The sequence below is a fragment of the Eupeodes corollae genome, chromosome 2, assembly GCF_945859685.1.
Source record: "Eupeodes corollae chromosome 2, idEupCoro1.1, whole genome shotgun sequence".
Lineage (NCBI taxonomy): Eukaryota > Metazoa > Arthropoda > Insecta > Diptera > Syrphidae > Eupeodes > Eupeodes corollae.
Genome location: NC_079148.1, coordinates 83,986,380 through 84,010,731, shown reverse-complemented (window position 1 = coordinate 84,010,731; position 24,352 = coordinate 83,986,380). Strand labels below are relative to the sequence as shown.

The 24,352-nt window shown below is 31.6% G+C and overlaps 1 protein-coding gene and 1 long non-coding RNA gene across 3 annotated transcripts; one reads left to right on the top strand and one right to left on the bottom strand.

Annotated features, from left to right (window-relative positions):
* Positions 1-6,491: 6,491 nt before the first annotated feature.
* LOC129948067 (odorant receptor 13a-like) lies at positions 6,492-22,317 on the top strand. Of its 2 annotated transcripts, none has more exons than XM_056058885.1 (6): positions 6,492-6,960; positions 9,774-10,235; positions 11,821-11,920; positions 15,890-15,991; positions 16,056-16,235; positions 22,036-22,317. In XM_056058885.1, the coding sequence occupies exons 1-6, from the start codon at positions 6,614-6,616 to the stop codon at positions 22,111-22,113; spliced, it is 1,269 nt and encodes a 422-aa protein (XP_055914860.1). In that variant the 5' UTR covers positions 6,492-6,613; the 3' UTR covers positions 22,114-22,317. The 2 variants fall into 2 exon arrangements, with proteins under 2 accessions (XP_055914860.1, XP_055914861.1); XM_056058886.1 differs by having other exon boundaries at positions 9,746-10,235.
* LOC129948068 (uncharacterized) lies at positions 16,244-18,968 on the bottom strand. Its single transcript, XR_008781823.1, has 3 exons — positions 18,322-18,968; positions 17,567-17,970; positions 16,244-17,497 (listed from the first exon to the last, which is right to left on the bottom strand). It is a non-coding gene; the product is annotated as an uncharacterized LOC129948068 (long non-coding RNA).
* Positions 22,318-24,352: the final 2,035 nt, after the last annotated feature.

Genomic DNA, 24,352 nt, shown 5'->3' with positions numbered 1-24,352 from the left:
CAAACGAATAAAGGACAACGGACTTCGGATATGCACGTAGAATGTCAGGTCCCTTAGCAGACCACGTGCGGCCGAAGAATTACCGGAGGCCCTAGACCGCTATAAAGCAGATATCACCGCCATCCAGGAAATACGATGGGATGGGCCGGGCAAAAAGAGGATGAAAAACTGCGATATTTACTATGGAGACTGCTACCACGAAAACAGCGCTTATTTGGATGCGGCTTCGTCATTGGAGCCAGACTTAGGCAAGAAGTCTTGAGCTATAGGTGCATCAATGAGCCCCTTATGACCATACGCATCAAGGCTAAATTCGGCAACATTAGCCTGAAGAGAAAGACGACAACATCAAAGATATGTTCTTCGTGCTCCTAGACAAAACATATGAGCAGTGCCCTAGCTACGATATTAAAATAGTCCTGGGCGATTTTAATGCCAAGCTATGAAGGGAAGACATCTGTGGTGGAATAATCGGGAAGAACAGCCTGCACGACAACACTTTCGACAACGCATTCAGGCTCATAGATTTTGCTGCGGGGCGAAACGTCATGGTAGCCATTACGCGTTTTCCACACCTCAACATCCACAAAGGTACTTGGACTTCTCCAGATCAATCTAACGTCAACCAGATTGACCATATTGCGATCGACGCCAGACACGCTTCCAGCATCATGGATGTACGAACTACCTCGTTGTAGCCAAGGTAACACTTTGGATTTCCAGATGCTAAGGATATGGAAGGACCACTTCCGCAGACTGTATAACGGCGACGAAGAACTGAATTCCGCTGTCAGGCAGGATGATCCATTCAACATAGACGACGAAAAACAACAATCCCGTTCTCCCGACTTAGACAAAGTAGATTGCCATATATAAACTGAAGTCTAATAAAGCCGCTGGAGCAGATGGCTTGAATGCCGAGCTCTTTAAAGCAGCTGGAGACAAGTTGGTTAGGAGCATGCACCAACTTATCTGTAAGATATGGTCGGAAGAAAGCATGCCCGATGAATGGAACCTCAGTATATTGCTTGCCCGATCCTGAAAAAGGGAAACCCTCTAAACTGCACCAACTATAGAGGAATCAGTCTACTTAACATCGCCTCTAAAATCTTCTCTGCCGTAATATGTGAACGTCTTAAGCCTATCGTCAACAACCTGATAGGTCCTTATCAGTGTGGTTTTAGACCAGGAAAGTTCACAGTTGATCAAATATTCACATTACGGCAGATCCTGGAAAAAACGCAAGAACACCAAATCGACACCCACCATCTTTTCATCGATTTCAAGGCCGCATATGACTTCATATACAGGGACGAGTTGTATAGAACCATGTCTACTTTTGGCATCCATGCCAAACTCGTCCGTTTGTGCAGGATGACATGGAGAATTCACACTGCTCTATAAAGGTTGAAAACAACTTAACAGAACCTTTCGATGTCAAAAAAGGTTTTAGACAAGGTGATGCGCTGGCATGTGATTTTTTCAACATCGTGCTTGAAAGAATAGTGCAGAGCTCACACGTTAACACTAGAGGTACTATCTTTCAAAAGTCTGTCCAATTACAGGCATATGTTGATGACATTGACATAATCGGAAGAACTCAGTGTAATGTCAATGAGTATTGAAGCAGATGCGGCAAAAATGGGTTTAACGGTTAATGAGGGCAAAACAAAGTACATGCTGTCGTCAAGAAAGGACATACAACACCGACGTCTTGGTCAAAACGTCACCATCGACAGACGTAACTTTGAGGTAGTCAAGGACTTCGTCTACCTAGGCTCCACTGTTAACGCAGAAAACAACACCAGCGCTAGATCAAACGCAGAATAACTCTTGCTAACCGCTCTTTCTTTGGGCCAAGAAAGCAATTGAGTGGTAAAGTCCTCTCTCGAGGGACCAAAGTGTCGCTATATAAAACCCTTATCATCCCCGTCCTGCTATTCGGTGCAGAACCACGGACTATGACAAAAGCGGATGGAAGCACCTTGGGTCGCTTCGAGAGAAAAGTTCTTCGTGTGATCTACGGTCCCGTATGCATCGAAGGGGAGTGGAGGAGAAGTTGGAACGACGAGCTGTACGGGTTGTGCAGCGACGTAGACTTAGCTGGGTCACGTAGAGCGCATGGAAACCAATGCTCCGGCCCGGAAAGTCTTCGAATCCACACCCACAGGACAGCGCAGTAGAGGAAGACCGCGGATCAGGTGGCGCGCACAAGTGGAAGGTGACCTCACCCAACTTGGAGCGCGAAACTGGAGACATCTAGCTAGGGACTGAGCTGGATGGAGAAGTTTTTTGGGTGAGGCCCTAGTTCACACAGGACTGTGCCGCCACGCTAAGTAAGTAAGTAAGTAAGGTAGGTGATCAAATTTTTTAAATTTATTTTTTATTAATTTATAAGAATGAAATACTTACTTATTTATTTACTTGCATAGGTTTATTAGTTCAAATTATGATTTCAATACAATAATATACAATTATCAAATCATCAAAAATATAGAATTTCATCTAACAATACAAAATTCCTACACAAAATCGTAATTCACCTGTTTTTTCTTATCGATTTTAATTTCTCCATAAATTTCTCCACTACAAGTTCCACCATGGGAGTACTATAGTTTTCATATACAAAGGCCACACCAAATTCGCGATTGTTGCGATGTTGAGAGTATGCAAAATTTCTTTTTCATTTAAGGAACCTGGATTACAGAGGTAAAAAAGAGATATATGGGCATATCATATTAATTAGGACCCATCAGCACGATCCGACTTTCCTACGCAAAGTTATAGTCCTTTTTAAAGTATATCTTCGTATATGAAAACAATAATACTTCATGATTGAAGTCGATTAGGGCGGCATCTATATATTTTTCGTTGCAATATATGTGGAGACATTTATTTGCAATCGGGAGACTTACGAATGTGATAATTCGAAACAGGCGTAAATATGGAAACAACTCTATATATTATATGTATATATACATATATGAAGTGTAGGGAAAGACTATGGTGTATTTACAATAGTTGGTGTAAATACGAACAATATTATATTGCTTTAAAATTCATTCAGAAAATGAATAACAAGGATAAACCAAAGCTTTTGGTTTCTTTTTATTTTGTATGCTATGTATATAAGTAAAACAGTTATTTTTCCATACAAAGACGAAAAGAACAAATGAAGGTGAAATAAAAATAAAGAGATTTCGGCTTTTAAGAGTATTTTTTTTAATCTTTTGAATGATATTGTTGTCACCATTAAAAAAATTTTTTTTTTTCAAAAGTTGGTAAAAATTGATTGTCGGCTCAAATATCTTTTTAAAAAATTAAGATTACTGCTTCCAGCTAATTTTAACTTAAAAGAAATATTGTTTTCAACATTCTGAACAATTTTAAGAAAAATCTAATTGACAGTTTTTTTTACAAAAAATAAAAACCTAAACAAAAAAATTTATAAAACTTGGTAAAAATTGATTTTCGACTCAAATATCTTTTCATAACTTTGAAATATTGGCTTTAAGCTACTTTTATTTTTCCTTTTAAACCTTTTAAATATTGGCTTTAAACTACTTTTATCTTTTTTAATATATTGTTTTCATCACTCATTTGAATTTTGAGAAAAATCTAATTGACATTTTTTTTACAAAAAATAAAAACCTAACAAAAAAACAGTACTAAAATTTGGTATTGTAAGAATTTCCTTTTGATTCAATTAGCTTTTCAAAAATTAAAAATATTGTCTTCAAACTTTTTTTATTTCACACAAAATATTATTTTCCGTATTCAGTAGTTTTATTATAAAAATGCAACAGTCCGTTCTTTCATAAAAAAATAAAACCTACAAGAAATAGTACACAAATTTGGTAAAAATTGATATTCGGTTCGTGATATCTCTTAAATTAATTTCATTCATCCAATTTGTAAAAAACTAGGAAATGCTACTTAAATTGGAAAAAATTTGTTTTCGACTAAAAATCTATTTAACAAAACTAGATTTTCAAACTATTTCTTTATATGAAAAATATTGTTGGTAATTTTAAAAAATTAAAGAATAATTCAATTAACAACTTTTTTTACCCATATATACAAACTTTTAAGCAAGACAAATTGACAGACGGGATGGGAAGTTATCAATGTGAGTCGCATCCCAGCCTCTTTTTTGATTTTGTTTTTCTCATACAGATGTGTAAGTTTTTCTCCAAGAAAACTTTTCGCCCTTTTTAAACGAACTTTTTCAATTCCAAAGATTTCATGTAATTGTTTGGATTTGCTCTGAATTTCGTTTGAACTGAAAAAAATATTGCAATAAAAAATATGGTGGGCTGTGCCGTTTCAAATTTTTGCTGCGATATCCAATTTTTATTAAGTCATTTTGCTTTTTATTGACTTTTTAACTGCTTTTTTGAAGTTTCAACCATTTTGCTTCTGATAAAATGTGAATTTTATTTTTTTATTTGTTATGAGTTATGAGTTTTTATAAAAGCAATTTGCTTTCTTATGCTTCTTCATTTTGTTAAGAAAACGTAAATTCGGATTTTTCAAAAAAAAAAGCAATAAAAAGTAGTATTTTGTCAAATTAAATTAAAATCGACAAGTTATGCTTATCCCTCTTCCCAATTTTTGATTTTAAAAAATAAATAAGATAGTTAGTGTCATTCAAGTCAATTTTATTTTCACTGCGTTTCAAAACATCAACTTTAATTTAGTACTAACATCAATTCCTTTTCAAAAATGTAGGTACATATATAATTTAAATTCAAATGTTTTAAATGCAAGAAAAACTTTGCATATGTATATCCAACATTTCTTTTCCCTTGTTAAACATAGTTTGGCCTAATTTCTGAAAATAATATGCCCTTATTTTAGTTTGTCGCCTAGTTCTATTTCACTGTACACATTTTTTGAAATAAAATTAAAAATATAACTATGAAGCGATATTTCAAATTAAATTTTAAAAAAACCCCTGATGTCGACTAAATAAGAAAATACCAAGTTGCAAATTGAATTCATACGGAAAATTATTATAAAATATAACTTGAGCGTGACATAAAATTCCTAATTTTTGAGCTACGGGATTTTAAAAATTCCTTGATTTCTAAAAGCTTATTTAAAGCCAGTAAACCCTTCGTATATGAAAAGAAAACCATCATGCAAACGGTAGTCTTTCTATTAATGACATCTGAAAAATTGATATACATTTGTTAAAGTTTGTTTTTATTGAAATTAAGTATACTTAATACAACTCAGACTTTAAAAGATGCATTCTAAAAATTTGACAAAAAAGGCTACAAAATAATAAACAAATTACTTTCATAAAAATATTTTGATCTTTTTCCTTTTTTATACCTAATCAGAAAAAATTTGATTACAGTACACCGATTTAGGTATCTTTTAATGAAATACTCAGCATATGTGCTTATGTACTGCATATACCCAATGAAATTTCCCTTCGCACTGCATTTAAAATTCAATTACGCTTTTTAAATTATGTTTTTAAAATAAATGGTTTTTCTTATGGGTATGGTGAAATTAAATCTGGTACATATGTAAATGACCGCCACGGGTCACTCGAACGTAATCTACTTTTCGATGAATTTTTCAACATTTGTTGCCATATATCGGCAATAAAGCGATAAATAATGTATCCCAACTGATCAATCTTTTTGGGCATTAAGTGAAGACTAGTGACTTCAAATGGTCCTACAGCGTTAAATCGCACAACTTTGGTGGACAGTTAATGGGTCCGTACTGTGAAATTATGAGGTAACCAAACGTTTTCTTCAATAAGTCAACTGTGGCACAAAAATATGAATGTTCAAATGACGAACAAAAAGGTCAGTAATTGTGAATCTTTATCGGTCACTTAAGGATTATCAACACTCTTAATACGGCACTTGTTTTATTCACTTATTCATTAAATCAATTAGTGCGGTGCGTTATCGAGCACAACCATGATTTTCAAAATAAATCTGCATAGCTTAGAATCGTTATTCAGCCTTCAATATTTATGTATGTTAAAATTCCATATCAACTAAAAATAAATCGCTTGATAGCTGACGAAATGACCGCAAGCTAGAATATTGTTGCCAACTTCCAAGTAATACTAATTTCATTGTCAACAGTCAAACCATAAACAATACAAATCGAAACTTCTCATCAGCTAAAAACTACCGAAAACTGAAATATAGGACTTTTTGCTACGCCAAGGACAACACAAGAAATGGACAAAAAAATAGGCAAATAATGGAAAGTTCAATGTAGATTTAATACTATAATATATTACATTTAATAAACATGAGCATTTTGAAACTATCCATAAATAATAGCATTGGACCTTGAATAATAACTTCTGCATAAGTTAATATCTAAACCATAATTGTAATTTATTTTTTTCATATAATAATATGTATATTCTGCGGTTGTAAATAAGTTATTGAATTCTAGGAGACCTATAAAAAGTAAAACGGACTGTTCTTTGTTGATGGTTTATACTAGATCGCCGAAAATTTGTTTCCGTCTTGCCTCTAAAAATGTATATATGTACATATATATGTACCTATGCATATTTTTTGTGATATTGTGAATTCATACATTTATTAAGCAAAGATAATCCTGAACAATGAAATATTTTAAACCTACTTCACCAAAAGGTGAACCAATAAAGTCGATAATATTTTGGCTTTTTAAGTTTAACTGGGTTTGGCCTCTAGACTATAAGAGTTCCTGGATCTTTGTTATTTTGGTCAACTGTTTGGCTTTGACATTTCTTTCTTGTGTTTTTGTTACTATTTACGCAGAATATTTATATATAAATGCTAATCAAGACGATATAAATAAAGTCGCCCAGTGTTTGTGTGGATTTATATTTGGAATATTAGTTATTATAAAAATTCTTCACTTGGTATCTAATCGAGACCAAATGAGGCGTGTGTTGCACACATTTTACGCTGAGATTTACATTCACAAGTGAGTAAAAAGTTACTTTAAACTAAAATTAAGAGAACAAATGTTTCACCCTTCCTTTTGACATTTTATTTTTTTCATAAACCGTTTATTGTTACAGTTTATTTTTTAAGTTTTTGAAAATTTTACCCTTTGCTAAGAATATGATTGGTCGTTAACCAAAATTATGCAAAACAACATGTTGATATAGGTAAAATATTAAATAATTTTGATTGAGTCGATTGATGATCAATTTGTGTAATTATTGTTATAAGTGGAAATATAGTTTTCCGTCGGGTTTTTTGGTCGCTGTAATTTTTGCAATAAAACAATTAAGTTATGTACATAAACTTTTAAATCGGTTAGGCAGGGATTGCTGCCTTCTTCAGGGGAATCGAGCAAAGTAAGGAATACAGATCTGTAAGCCCCATCTAAAATTTATCATGAATTATTCGCCAAAGAAAATAAGAACTTTTGGCATAAAATTTAAAGTAATTTTATTTGCTAACGTATCCTAGCGATTTGAATTGTTTTCTTGTTTGTATCTTAAAACAAAAATAAAGAAATGAAATGTTCTTTTTCGCTGCTTTTCTTCAAGGAAATAATTATTTTACTATGAAACAATGTGTCTTGTGCCTAATTATAATTACTCCATACTACTTTTACTCGAACAGTTTTTCGTTTTTTTAGCGATTTATTCGAAAACAGATGAATTTAAACACATAAAAAATAAATTCTTACTGGTTATAAAACTTCTCTCAGACCAATGAAGTAGGCTAAGAGTAGTAATTTTTTTTTAAATTAAAAAAAAAAATTGTTCCAGCACTTGATTTTTTACAGGAAGCAAACGAATTAATTTATTTTCAAGTGGAAGAGGGGTTTTTAAGGAGCTATGTACATACGTTTTACTCATTTAAAAATATCTTTAAATATTTTGGTTTTCAGGAGCGCTTATGTACTCGTACTTTTAATATTATTTAGGTGTAAAACAAGTATGATACAAAATTAAGAGTGGAAGCCAAAATACTTTTATTACCAATTTTATTTATGAAATATGTTTTCAAGTTAGTATTTATAGGTATGTACAAAGACGCAACTATTTTTTCAAATTAGTTTTTATTTTTCATTGAACATTAAACTACATACATATGTATGTACCTACCTTCTTTATTTGATTAATTGATGATAAATTTAAAAAATATCATATCTGCACACAAATGAAATGAATTCCAGACAATTCTTTAAAAAAATCTTCCCATATTTGCATTTGCACTACCGCTCATCTGAATAGATACATTTTTTTCGTAAGTTACTTGAAGGATCTCAATGTGTGTGGCCATGAAATTTCTGTTTTAGGTATGTATGTAATGAAATAGCATTATTATTTGCTTAATTTGGGATACATTTTATGCTGTTAAATCTAACCGTTATTCTCACTGGCCAGCTAAACTTAATTTCTTAAAAAAATTACTTTTTATGATCATCTGAATAGGTTCAAAAGCAACAAAATGTTGTTCTAATTGATGTTCGTAGGTTATAATAAGTTAAATTTTAATTGTTTAAGTAAACCAAATTGTTTGAAAGCATTGAGGGACATAAAGAAAAAATAAAAGCATTTAATGAATTAACAAAAAATGAAAGAAGCCAACATTTAGTTGGTAATTATTTGCGAAACATTAAAAACTAAGGGACAAATACGAAATTTTTAACTTATAGGGCCACTTCAATGACCCATAGATGCGCAATCATCAGAGCTGCTTTAAATTTACATCATACTACGTCTTAGACTTAGTTAGGTGATCAGAAAAGACCACCTTTGAACAAAAAGCGGAAAGAAAATCGTCAGTAATCTAAATGTAATTGTAATCTAAAAATGTATGTCGTATAAAGCGGAGTGGAAGCGAGTCATTTTTTGAGATTACGAAAGTACTACTTTCAATACCTTTGCAAATAATAATATTATTTAAGCCATTTGCATAGCTGTAAAGGCAGTTTCACGGTGTGTTTAGCAATTTCTTACATACATAGCAAATGAATGAATACCAATGTGTACAATACAAAAGTGTATAGCAAAAGGCCTCTAACAAACCTCTTACCATTTATAATTAATACAATGGTCAGTCCAGCATGATAATGCCCCTATCCTTACAGCAGTTCGGTAAAACAATGAAAAAGAGAATTAAAATATAGAAGTGTTAGTTGGCCTCCATACTCATCTGATCTTAACATCGTTGAAAATGTTTGGGGACTCGTTTTCAGTAAGGTGTATGAGTCAAGGAGACAATATAAAGACAGGGAGGGAGGGAATCAAGAAAGCGCGGGTAGAGATTTGCCGGCAATACCGTAAAACACTGTATGACTCAAATCCAAATCGATTTTTTGAAATAACTCCAAAGAAAGGTTACAAGTGTTGCCAAAAAGTTTATGTTTTGAAAGAAAATTGCGATAAATACCTATCTTTATAAGTGTTTTCCTTATTTTAAATGTATAATTATTCAATTAATCAATAGTTTTAACTAAAAAGTTAGTAATTTGTTTAATATTTTTACTGTTTGATCATAGGAAACTGTATTTGTAGGAGTTTTATATTCGAACTATTGTGTTCAAATATGGGCGATTTTATTTAAATAGTTTTCTTTCGCTCAAGTTTGAAATATTGTAGAAAATCAAATAATTTTGACGTTTTTCATACAATAAATATCACAAAATCCTTAGGGTCAGTATTCAAAAATGTTTTTTTTCATATCCCTACTTTTACTAGCATTATATCTAGTTATTATTCAAGAATCTTTTTAAATATTATTTTTAGCGTACTAAAAAAAAATTAAATAATATAGGTCGGAGAATGAGGAACTATACAAGGAATGTGAGAGAAGTCTACGTTTGGTTTATTTCATGTCTTCGACTTTTTTTCTCACCACGTTTTCACAGTTTTTAAGTTTGGGAATAGCAATAGCAAGAGATCCAACATCAACATCGAAACCATATTTAGTTAATATGCAATTTCCTTATAATGCCCAGGAACCATGGAAATATGCATTGACTATAATGTATACAGGATGGGCAGCATTCTCAGTAGTCTCTATTACCTCAGCTGAGGATTGCTTGATTGGTAGTACACTTTCTAATTGTACAATACGATATAAAATGTTGCATGATGATCTTAGTAAGCTCTACGAAAACTCATTGAAAACCTTACAAAGTAAGCCAAAATCGAAGTTTTATCGAAATAACCAACTGCATGAGATATTTCATCAAAAATTATGTACCATCATAATGAAACAACAAATTCTCGACAGGTGAGTTAATAAATGCATATACATATGTATGTATGTATTTATGAGTATGATGATATATACATAGTGTTCTGTGTTACTTAGTTTAACCTTTTTGCTTAAAAAAATCATAATATGTACTTACAAACAAAACACGCATCTACAGATGATTACATAAGCAAACCTATAGGCTATTATAATGGTTTAAGAACCTTAAAATATCTATACATTTTCCTTAACTTCTTCTTATTCAAGACACTTCAATCACACTGTAGTTACAAGATGCAATTACTTTTAAAGATATTATATTTATGAATTCTTCACTTTTAAAGGACATATATAATCGGCCCTATCGAAATAACCATTTGGAGCGGAATTTTCTCCGTTATCCTATGAATCGGAGACATTTTGCTTCGAGGTACATAGTTCTCCAATTAGCTAATCGGAAATTCCTTCCGAAAAAATTCAACGCATGCCATTTGAGTGCGATGCTTTGCAAAGTAAACATAAACGGACGGATGCACTGTCATGCGACTTCTTCAACAATGTTCTGGAAAAGAATTGTGCAATCAATCATCAACACTAAAGGCACAATCTTCCAAAAGTCCATCCAAATACTCGAAGCGAAGAAGATGGGTTTAGTTGTCAATGAGAGCAAGATCAAGTCGTCTTGGACGAAACGTCACAATGGCGCTCCACTATAAACTCGGACAACGACACCAGCGCTGAAATCAAGCGAAGAATAACTCTTGCAAATCACCGCTTTTTTGGACTTAGAAGGCAATTGAGTAGTAAAATCAACGAGAAAATCACCATCTATAAGACAATCATCATCCCGGTTCTCATTTATGGCGTTGGATGAGAGAGAAAAGTTCTTTAGGTGATTTTTGGTCCCATCTGCACAAATGGAGAATGGAGGAGAAGATATAACGACGAACTGTGGAGACCTCAAACAACTTGGCGTACCTCAACCAAAATTGTGTTTCCCACGAAGGTTACCTCGATATTGCCGAGTAGTACTATATGTGTATGATTTAAAAAGATTGTAATATTTCGGAACAAACCTTTTAAAGTATCATACAGAAATTTTGGAAGCTAACATTTTTTAGGATATTCCGAAGAATTATACTAAACAAGGGCGAAGGAATTTAAACTTGTTCTTCTAGGAATGTCCAACATTTTATCTTTGGGCCCACCTTTGAAAATTTTGTTAAGTATAGATATTCATTCTTCACTTGCACTGCACAAAAGAGGAAAGCTTTCCCACATTTATTCCATTCTCTGAGGAGTTTCAGAACCAATATGCAAAGATCCTTTTTTCCATCCTTCACTTTCCGAATCGCTCGCACCGTGTTTAACATTTACTTAAAGTATACACATATACACCCATTGATTGCGCACATAATATACAACAAAAAAAAGTTTTCAATTGGATTGCAGTTGGAAGTCTATCAGAATGGCGCAAAACGGAGGAACTAAAATCATTACAAAGGTGGTGCTCAAAAATATTTATATCAGCCTAAAGTATTGAAAACAACGCAGTCATTTTTTTCTGACTACATGCATTTGTAAACAAATTTTGCAATTTTTTCTTACTTCTTTGTTCTAGATTCCTTCAAGACCTTCGATCATTTCTTAGCCTACCAATATTCGTCGTTGTTTTGTTTGGAATCTTTCTTCTTTGTACTGTGGCATTTCAATTGCAAAAGGTAATTATAAAAATAAAATGTTTTACTATATGTATGCATATTTTCAAGTTAAAAGTGTCCGTACGTGGGCTGAAGAGTGTGGGTCCCTATTAATGTTTTAAATTAATTAACACGACGCGGAAGATTAACGCACAATAGTCCAAAATGACTTCTCGTTGCAAAATTTATAACTTTTGAACGCATGAGCACACCATATATAATTTGTATAAGATTGTTTATAATAAATAGATTATTATCATTAAATCATTATCATCATTCTTTATGTTTACTAGTTATGGGCACTAATAGCTCTTTTTGAGATCCCAAGTGCCTTAAAGTTAAAATAAGGGGACAGAGAGAAAGATTTGTATTTTTCTCTATAAGAGAATCCGATTAAATAGCATACACATTATATAAATCTTCATTTCAAAGTTTTCCTTGAAATTTCGCAGGCATTTTGGTATCTATATATCTTTGTTTGAAAGCTCTCCTATTGGCAAAGTACATAGTTCGAAAGTATTTTTAGCACACGTTAAATTTATTCATATAAATTTAATCCCCAGTGAACAGTGCTTTTGAAGCCACTTAGAGTTTGTTTATGAGTTCTTCATCTACTCCAATTATAATTGACAATTTTTTCAAATTTTGCCTAAAATTTTCATTGGCGTTAAACATTGCCCTGATGCACCCATGAAAACCATAAGGTTTTGGAGTAAGAAGCAATAGGATACAAACTAATTTGGTCTTGCAGAATTCTTTCAAAGAACTTTGACAAGAGTTAGGAATAAGAGTAAATTCATCGCTTTTGGCGTTTTTGAGTTCGTGTTGGGATATATTAAGGCCATACGCATATTATTGAAAATTAAAGTAATCAAAGGCAATACTATTGGCAGAATCATTTCTGCATTCAACCTCATAGAAAATAAATTCTCAGCAACATTAACACCATCTTACTTACTTACTTACTTAAGGTGGCGCTACAGTCCGGGGCGGTCCTGGGCCTCAACCAACAAGCGTCTCCAGCCAGCTCGGTCCCTAGCTAGCTGTCTCCAGTTTCGCACGCCAAGTTGGTTGAGGTCCTCTCCCACCTGGGTTCGCCACCTGAGTCGCGGTCTTCCTCTACTGCGCCGTCCCTCGGGATTGGATTCGAAGACCTTCCGGGCTGGAGCGTTGATGTCCATCCGCTCTACATGACCTAGCCATCTAAGCCGTTGGACTTTAATTCTGCTAACTAGGTCAGTGTCGCTGTACAGCCCGTACAGTTCGTTGTTATATCTTCTCCTCCATTCTCCATCTATGCGTACGGGACCAAAAATCACCCGAAGAATTTTTCTCTCGAAGCATCCTAAGACGCTCTCATCTTTCTTTGACAAGGTCCAGGCCCCAGCGCCATAGATGAGAACCGGGATGATTAGTGTCTTATAGATGGTGATTTTACATGCTCGAGAGAGGACTTTACTTCTCAATTGCCTTCTAAGTCCAAAGAGGCAGCGATTTGCCAGAGTTATTCTTCGTTTGATTTCAGCGCTGGTGTCGTTGTCTGCATTAATAGCGGTGCCTAGGTAGACAAAGTTCTTAACTACCTCAAAGTTATAGCTGTCCATAGTCACTATGGACAGCTATAACTTTTGTTTTGTCCAAGACGTCGTCGTTCAGTGTCCTTTTTTGATGACAGCATATTCTTGGTCTTGCCCTCATTGACCACTAAACCCATCTTCTTCGCTTCCGTCGCATTGCTCAAAAACGCTCCACTGACATCACGCTTTGATCTTCCAATTATGTCAATATCATCTTCGTATCCGAGTAATTGGATGGATTAACACCATCTACTCAACGAAAACCAAATGTGTATCTGATTGATTCCTAAATGAACAATACGTTCGTTTTAACATATTTGATCTGTATCGTTTCCAATGTTTATTTGTTGTTGGTTTCTAAAGAGTCATGGAATGAGACCATCAGTGGTACCCGTACCACTCAAGTTATAAATTTAAAAGCTGAGTATGCAGTTAATTGTAGTTTTTTTGGTTGTAAATTAGTTGTGGAAAAAAAGAATTTGTAGCTCAACGATTTCAAATTAACACTACAGTTTTTGATTTTAGGAAAACTAAGTTTGCAAAAAAGTAAGTTTAAGATTATTTGTTGTAAATGATTTGTGGAAAGAAAAAAATCGTACTTTATTTTTTTAACTTCCCATAGGAAGTTATTGTAATGGGTCCGATTTGTCAAATTGAAAATTTTGACATTTCTCGACGTTTCAAGATCAATAGAGTCGAAATAAAAGATTTTTAGAAAAATTTCTGTGCGTGCGTGTGTACGTACGTTCGTACGTCCGTACTTTCGCGACGTTTTTTTCGTTGTCCATAGCTCAAGAACCAGAAAAGATATCGACTCCAAATAAATTTTGTTATACAGATAATAAGGCAGAAAGATGCAGAAAGGGCTCTCAAGAAAATTGCGTGGGTGGTTTTTTTACCAGAGCAGTTTAAAAAAAGGTGAACATTTTGGTTAACCCTAAATATCTTACGAACCAAAAACGTTAGAGACTTCAATTAAATTTTATATAATAAACTGTAACGTAATCTCAAAGAAGTATGTATATTTTTTGAAAAAATCTATCTAACGGTTTTTTTTATAAATCAAAAAAACTGCAAAAAAAAAATTTGTCACCTCCAAAATTTAACGACTAAAATATAATTTTATCTCCAAAACAATTTTGAGCAACGGAGAACAATGTTTTTGAAATCTGATAAAATTTTGAGAAAAATTTTTTTTATAAAAAATAAAAATCTAAAAAAACATTACTCAAAGTTGGTAAAAATTGAATATCGATTCAATTATCTTTTCAAAAAATTGAAATTTAGGCTTAAAACTTATTTTATCTTATAACAAATATTGTTTTCAACATTCGATAAAATTTTGAAAAAAATTGAATTTACAGTTTTTTTTACAAAAAATAAAAACCTAAAAAAATGTATAAAAGTTGGTAAAAATTGATTTTTCAAAACTTTGAAATATTGGCTTCAAATTAATTTTATCTTATAAGAATTATTGTTTTCAACATTCGGTAAAATTTTGAGAAAAATCGAATTGACAGTTTTTTTACAAAAAATAAAAACCTAAAAAAAATGTATAAAAGTTGGTAAAAATTGATTTTCGACTCAAATATCTTTTCAAAAATGTAGATATTTTCTTTTATCTTTCAAAAAATATTGTTGTTAACATTCAGTAAAATTTTGAAAAAAATCGAATTGATAGTTTTTGTACAAAAAATTAAAAACCTAAAAAAATTTAACAAAAGTTGGTAAAAACTGATTTTCGACTCAAATATCTTTTCAAAAATTTTAGATATTGGCTTCAAACTTATTTATTTTACAGAAAATATTGTTTTCAATATTCAATGATTTTTATATAAAAATCCAACTGTCCGTTTTGTCATAAAAAATAAAATCTACAAAAAATAGTACGCAAATTTGGTAAAATTAATACTAGTACATATAGACAAACTTTTAAGCAAGACAAATCGTCAGACGGGATGGGAAGTTATCAGCGTGGGTCGCATCTCATCTTCTTTTTTTTTTAAAAGGGGTATGTAGTGCTAACTTGACACCATGAATCCAAGCATAAAGCAAGGATATTCGAAAATGTAACGATGAAATTAATTGTAGTTTTTTTTAAATTAATGTCTTGTGCTCAACGCATTTCGTTTAAAAAATAGTCACATTACATTGTATACTTTCTTAATACTATCTTAATAGGTATTTAAGAAAATGTTCATTGTTTTTAAAATATTATCGTTTTCCTGCTAGAAAAAGTATAATAAAATTAAGTTAGTGTTTATCCGTTGTTTTTTTTTTAAATGTCTTGTGATCAAAGCGTTTCCGTTGAAAAATAGTCACATTACCTTATGTACTTTCTTAATACTATCTTAATAGGTATTTAAGAAAATTTAAGCTAAGTATAAATAATAATAAATATTTTATTTTACAGAATGGAATTAGCGTTGATACACTTGAGTATTTTTTCTGGCTTTTAGCTCAATGCCTAGAGTTTTTCGTTATTGGTAAATTTGGCCAGAGCTGCACAGACGCAGTGAGTTTGATAACAACACTTAAATATTTGTATTGTTTCAATGGTTTCATTTACTTTATTACAGTCGGCTGCAATGGCAAATGCATACTACTCGTGTAACTGGGAATCGCTTCTTAGCCATGGTAACGCTGTGGATAACGTTAAACTGATTAAAAATATAAGTTTTCTGGTTTTTCGAGCTCAAAAGTCAGTTCATCTTGATGGAATGAATTTTATGATTTTATCACTAGACAGTATCGGATCTGTAAGTTGTAATATAACATATTATAATACAGTGCGGTTCATATTTATAAAACACTTTAAAAATATTGAATTTTTGTGTAGTTTATAAACAAATTAAAAAAATGATAGGGAATAGTAATGGTCAAGGCAGTTAATTCAAAAAACAAAATAATTTCAAAAACGTAACAAGTGTATTTTTATTTCTTAGTAATACAAACATAACAAAATTCAAGTGTTTCAAATTTATAACCTTCGTGGCTTCAGATGTTAATGAAACTTAATTAAAAACGGAAACTAATAATATATTTGAGAACCTTTGGCAAGAATCAAGTCAAAAATTCTTATTCTCATTAATTTAACTAAGTTACCCAAAAGTTCTGGCTCGGTTTTAAGCCATTCCCCACGAGGAACGCGTTAAGCTCTGATACAATCTCATATGTCTTTCCTTCCGCGTATATTCTCTTGACAAGAACTCAAGAGAGCATGCGGGTCAATTCATTACATCAATAGTATTTATAACCAATAAATTGTGTCTCTGGTGGTATGGATTCTGGCAAATCTGGGAAATCCAATATCTCTCATGATTATCTGCCAAAAAAGGTACCAAACTGCGTCGAAGAACTTGAATATAATCTCTACTATTCATTTTTGTTAAAGTGAATTGCATTTCAAGACACCCCTTGGTGTCTAGAAATATCATCACCGAGCCGCCACCAAAATTTCGCCTATGGAAATATTTGGGTTCCTTCCGTAATTCGCGTCAATAAGAGTGCACACCATCAGGACTATACAAATTCAAATTTTTCTCATCAGAAAAAATAACCTTTAAACAGCATATTAAGGTAAATAAAAAAACACGTTATTGAAGATTCAATAACAACTTTTAATTCAAATATACAGATGTCCAATAAGTGTCCATATTATTCTTGGCGAAATCCAGCATAACGACCTTGTGACGATCTAAAACACGTGGTGTCCGATTTAATTTAGACCGACACAAGTTTGTATTTCGCTGAATAGCTCTCTAAACCGTTTTTTTTTGACACTCTTGTCTGAATCAGAGCTGTTAATTTGGCACTACTTACCTACGGTTGAATTGCTGGCTCCGCGGCACGACCAATTATTCGCTCCTCGCGGTGATTTACTTTTTCTTTTCTTCCTGATTGTGTCACAGTACCATAACGTTGTTATTAAATGAGTTTCAGGTCAAATGACACAAATATTTTCTTTTTGTCACTACGTTTCGTCCATGTATATGGACATCATCAGGCGAACAAATGGTTTCTATATTGGCATTGATAAATAATGTTAAGAAATATTTACAAAAATATTCACAATACATTAATTACTTACAACAATATTATTGTTACATTAATGTATATTCAATAATGATTTCTTATGTGTCTACACACTACAAAGTTTAACTGACACGTAACATGTCCATCAAATAAACAGAAAAATTATATAAACAAAAGCACATAGATATCATATTGCAGAGCTTTTTCTTTTCCTCTTCTCGACCAAGTGTTTGTAGTGGGGTGGGCTAACGTCATCCATATCGGTTCGTCCATAGACACACCATATAAAGACCGGAATCTTTCGTACCTGTCCTTGGAACAATAGTGTACCTACAGAAATGGTTTATGCCTTCCTGGAATCCTTGAAGTGTGACTAATAACATTGCATTCACACTTTTTAGTAAAAATCAAAATAACTTGTAAGAACACGTCCAAGTGAGTTCCAATGTTCGTATTTTCCTATCGAAAATGTTTAAAAATGCAAACCAAAAACACTCTATATAAAGATATAAATCCCCGGTAGACATCTTGGTTTGCCTACAAGCTAAACCGGAAATCAGCCTCATAAACTTTTTCATAGTGTGTGTGTAATTTCTCCTCCAATTTATTAAATTTCCCCAAAAAACTCAGTAAGTGTGTCTATGTATGCGTGAAAACACGTCAATTTTTTCTCGTTGAATTCGTTCACATTACAAATACAACAATGTAAACAAATGGGTTTTGGAGGGTGATACGTACGAAGGATTTATATCTTTACTAGAGTGTTTTTGATGCAAACATTGGACTTTTTGTTGACGTTTTCAAACTCACCTCGAAGAAATAAACATTTATGTTATGTGCGATGTTAAGGTGATGTCACACTTTTATTATTTATTTTTATTTGATAAACTAAAGTTATATTGAAATTGTTAAAATTTGGTCACTGTTTTGTAATTATCAAAATACTTTTTTAAAATAGTCATCGTTTTTAAATTCGACAAAAAAGAATTATTATAACATTCAAAAATGTAATTTTTGGAACGTTTAATTTAAGCTGGTTCAGAACGCTTTATATAACATTCAAAATTAAAAGAAAAAACAATGTTTTACATTTTTGCTAACATATTTCAGGTTTTCTTTACATAATACAACAAATGAATTGAAAAAGTGTATTATACGTAGTGCACACTTTTAAATATAGTAAAGTTAAAAATGAACAATTTCTTGCTACTTCTTCTTCTTACAAAAGTTTCTATTGCACTTAAATAAGCTGGATTTAAGAAAAAATTATTTAACGTGGGTATACCTTAATCCATATTCGATTCTTACTATCAAAATAACACCACGTAAATACTCAAGGAAGGAAACAATAATTCAATTAAACCTTTTTGGCCAAAATTTTGAGTTTAAGGGGGTATTTTGGTCTAGAGACATGAATTTTAGGTAATTTTTGAAGTGCTGTAGAAAAAGGCAAGCAACAATTTTACCATCAATTTTTTTATACATTATTTATTCACAAAAAAATAAAAATTCCGTTAGTTGTCAGCTGATGGAGTGGTGCGTCTGTTTCATTAGTAATTAGAAAATGTAAACCAAAATATAATAATAAGCAATAAGCACAATACTCTATTAAATATAATGTTACATTTGAATTCAATCAGGTAGGAACATGTTGTTTTCCTTATAATTGATTAATGTCTAAGAAACCATAAGTTCCTTGTTTAACCATATTTGATGACAGTTTACAGCAAAAATGTTTTTCAATGTTAGTTAGTTGGCATCTGAGATTATCTGATAAATAAATATTTTTTAAAAATATAATATCTCAGCAGACTATTTTAATTTGCATAGTTTTTACTCTATTTAAAACAAATTTATAGACAAAAGTTTTGGCTTTAACGCAATTTATCTAACTTAGTTGAAAGTATTACCATTATTTTTTCCATTTAGCGTACATATTTTTTTAAAATGCCCCTACCTCCTTAACGGCTGGAAATAGACCCCTCCTATATTAAAAAATGCTTGTTTTTAACTGTTCTATACAAATGCGTCATCAAATAAGTCGCCTGAGATATCGTACTCTTCCCAAAAAATGTAATAGCTAATGTCGCCGTAGCCACTAGGTGCCACCCCCAAAGAATTTCTCATCACTATTCCTTATTTTCGTGGTGAATTGACTTTAGAGGGTGGTGAATTGATGTTAGCAGTGGTGAATTGATGTTAGACCTAAGGGTGCGTGCAAGTTCACGTTTCAGCTTGTAGGCAAACCATAATGTCGGATTTGTTTCCGGTCTTTATATGGTGTGTCTATGGGTTCGTCTGTTCATTGTGTTATCAGCATTGATTATATGCAGCGTTTCGATTATCATCTTTTTGTTTTGATGTTCTTCTCGCTGCTGTGGTCAGGGAAGTGCTTGAAAGCTATGCAATGTGATGCCAGGGCTGCCTTTTGTATTGCGCTACTCTTGATATCGGATTTATGTCCTGGTAGTCTGCTTTTAAGTTTTTGTTTGGTTGTTCCTCTATAAGTTTGGTTACATTCTTTGTCCGGATTTCCATTACAATTAATTTTGTAAATTAAATTCGAATGTTCCAATTTGTCCATTTTTGTTTTAAGGTTGGTTTAGATTTGTGAAGTTGTGTTTGTTGATTTGAAAGCTAATTTTTATTTCTCTGTATCCAAGAGTTTTGCATATTTGAACCGATCTGCTATTTCTTTGACATACTTAAAAGATTTGTAAATTTTGTTTTCTCTTTCTTCTTCTTCCGGTGCGTGAATAGTACGATGTTCATATTGTGTTATTAATGTTTTTATTATTTGTTCCGGAAAGGCGTTTTTTTTGTTATATTTCTTTTATCTTTATTTTGTTACTGGTGTGCTTTTGTTTATATAATTTTTCTGTTTATTTGACTTACATGTTACGTGTCAGTTAAACTTTGTAGTGTGTAGGCACATAAGAAATCATTATTGAATATAAATTTAACAATAATATTGTTGTAAGTAATTAATGCATTGTGAAACATTTGTGTAAACATTTCTTAACATTATTTATCAATTCCAATGTAGAAACCATTTGTTCACCTGATGATGTCCATATCACATGGAGGAAACGTAGTGACAAAAAGAAAATATTTGTTTCATTTGACCTGAAGCCCATTAATTAACAACAATATAGCAACAAAAAGGTCACCAACATCAAAAGATACAATTCCATAACTTTCTGGATTTTTAAAAAAATTAGCAATAACCCCTCCACCTTCTGCCAGTTCTCCTCGAAATTGCACTGACTCACATTCTCTTCATTTAAAGCCAAAAATTTACCTTTTTCGACCTCAGATAGTACCTTACCGCGCGGCGTATTTTGCAGAAAAAAGTCTTACATGACTGAGCCAAAACACTTAAATTTAAACACACTGAATTGGTGTTAATAAGGAGCATTGTGATGTGGGTTATAAATATGAACCACATCAAATCGACCGAACAACGTAGCTCCGTTCAAATATAACGGAATTCTTTTGAGAGAAAAATCAAGCTAGAAATTGTGGTATCGAACAATCGAAGACTACAAACGATTTTACTTGGAAATTTTATATTTAGAGTATTTGCCAATTTCATTGGAGGTTAAATCTTAAATGTAAAAGTGGGTTTTAATTATGAAACGCATTGTATGATAATAAATAAAATAATAAGAATAATGCCCTAAAAGTAAAACATTAATTTTAAATAGATATACATATATATAATATTTAACAAATTTTTTTTTTGGAGATTATAGAATTAAAATTAAAATTTGAGCAAGTGCCCCAAAGACCCACTTGAGTCTCTCGACAAATTTGAAAAGATATCTCTAATAAAATTAAACGTTTTTGTCTTTCGAGCATCACCGGCCGCAATGTTTCATAAACTGTTATTATTTAACAAATGTTTTCATTACAGTGTTCTTGTAAAATAGTCAGTTGCATTCCCCTAGTAGGTACTTCTAGGATTGCTCATCACTACTCTTGAGCCCACACTCTCACGTATAATCAATAATAGGAATATTTGTTTGTATATGCACTGGCCGTCTGGCCGTGGAAGGCCAGAAACCCACTCAATATTTTTCACTCACTATGATGTGCAGGTACAGACAGTCAAAACCAATATTTATCAGTATCCCGTTTAAAATCCACCAAATTTCTCGCAAAGTGTTTAACATTATTAGGGTGTATGTGCTTTATTAATGTATACACAGGACTATTTCAACCATGCAAAAGTTTTGTTTTAGTCATTTCAAATTTCTGTTCATTCGATGGACACCAATCCTCAAGAGATTGCCCGCTTAACTATATGAAGTTGACTTGAATTTTGAATTTATTTAGGTATACAAGTTTGTTATCAAAATTTGCTGTTCCATAATATCTTCTAAGAAGATTAAAGTTTATAATTTTTTATATTATTATTTATATTAATTTTCAAATTATTTGTTTATTTTTAATAGTTAAAACTAAAAATTTGATATTGTATCAATTAAATAAGTTTCATTTCATGTTTAATTTCTCTTTTAGGCGATGAGCTCTTCTGTATCGTACTTTATGTTCCTCAGTACTATGGAAGATATTTCAAATGTTAAAAACGAAAATTAGTAGACATTTAGTATGTGTAATATTAAATATGCAGCCACAAACCGATTAATAAATAATCCCATACCAGACAGTCTCTACTGGGAAAATAAGGGTTTTCTGTAATCATTGCACTTGCAAAATCTTAATTATCTAAAGATTTTATACTTGAAACAATAAAACTAATAAATATCTTGAATGAAAGCACACAAATACAAAAAAAACAAATGCCAACGCAAAATAAATTTTAAAAAAACTCAATCAATTTTTTAGTTTAAGCTAGTGATGATGGTTATAGCGTTTTTTTTAACTATGACAGTTTTAAAACTAATTAAATCTACTTTTTTGTTGTGTTTTAAAATGTATTGATATCGTGATTCGCAAGGCTTCAAAATCTTATCTTGATATTCAAAATTTGGTTTGAATTTAAAAATTATAATTTACAATTATTTTTATAGAAGAGTTGATTTACAGCATATATATGGAATTTTATATGTATGTATATGTACATATTTTTAATTGCTTTAAAATATTTAGATTCTGGATCTATATAATGCATGTTCAGTCTCATTTTGTTTTTGGAATTGTTGATACTAACGGTCACTACCACTACGTTACCCTGAAATGGAAGTAAAATGAGATTAAAAATGTAATTTAAGTTTTTATCGATTGAACCATTTGCTTAGTCTTTTCTGTATTCTGTGAGCTTAAAACTTTTTTTTTTAATTGAAGGTATTCATTATTTAAACAGTAAAAAGAAAATTTAACTAAACGTACTTTCAACTAAGAAATAAATTTTAATGACTATAAATAGGTACACCCTTAAAACTGTAACAAACCAACAAATAAAAAATACAAATATGTATGTACATTTATTCAAACAAACAAATAAAATTAGTAAAAAACTACAAAGCATTTTGATGATTAAGTAAAGCTAGGCTTAACTATAGAGCACTATTTTAAGTGTAAATAAAACAAAACAATATAAGGAGTTATATTTTTTTGTTATAAGAATGCAAACAAATATTGGCTAAATGATTTAAGTGTCTTATTTTTTTATACTAAGGGTTAAGGTCTATAATTACAATGACGTTAAGCGTAATGCATATTTGAGGTTTAATGTCGTTAATACGAGTATGCTGAATTATAACTTCCTCTTACTTTTGAATTATTTTTGGCTTGTTTGTGTTTTTTTTCTTTTAAATGTGCCCAAAAAAGAAATCCAATTAATTCCTCGCGCAGAAAAGCCATTGTTTAGTTTTCTGCGTGCCAATAAGTGGTATACCATTCTTTTGGAACCATACATATCGTATACCACTTTATATCTTCAATTTCTATCTAGTGACCACTGTTTAAAGTATTTTCAATTTTCTCAAAAACTAAGAGATATAAAATCATATAGTTTTCAGTTTTTGATCAAAAACAAATAAGAGCAATAAATTCTGAAATAAAAACGGTGGTAATTAATCTTGAAGTATTGAAAAATTAGACTTTAACCCTTTTTTTTACATTTTTTTGCACAAATTTTGACTTTAAAACTATTTTTTTCAAAAACTATGCATAGTTTTGACTTGATATAAAAACAAGCTTAAAGACAAAAATGTTGGCTTTAAAAAAGGTATAAAACTTAATTGTAAGTATTACCGTTGTTTTGTAATTATTTTTGTTGTTTCAATTTAATGTACATATTTTATTAAATTGCCCCTACCGCCTAAACAGGGGGAGATAGACCCCGCCACCCATAGTAAAAAAGGTTTGTTTTTAACTGTTTTATACAAATCCGTCATCAAACTTTGTCGCCAAAGTTATCGTACTCTCCCTGCCAGCTGTAAGTAATATCTCTCTACAATACAAAAGACAAAACGTAATGGACTTTTAGCTTTTCTGGGGAGTGTTTTGTAGACAATAATGTGTTTGGTAGTTCTTGTACTATGAACTTAATGTAGATGTTTATGAAGTAAGGTCCTGAATTTGAAATTCATGACACTTGGAAAACTAAATAGTTGCCTTGGTCGAAATTTACGTATGTATGTATGTATGTATTTTTATTGAGATTTTTTTTTGTTTTTTACATTTGTGATTCTTAATTCTATGCATACACAGTTATTTCAATATCTTGTTATTAATTTGCCGACTCAGGAATTGGTCAAGCTACACAGTTTTTTTTTAAATTTAAATTTAGTTTATTTTTGTAAAGCACATTAGTAGTTTTCTAGACATAGTCTCTTGATTTTATAAAATTACGTCCACTCAACAAGACGAA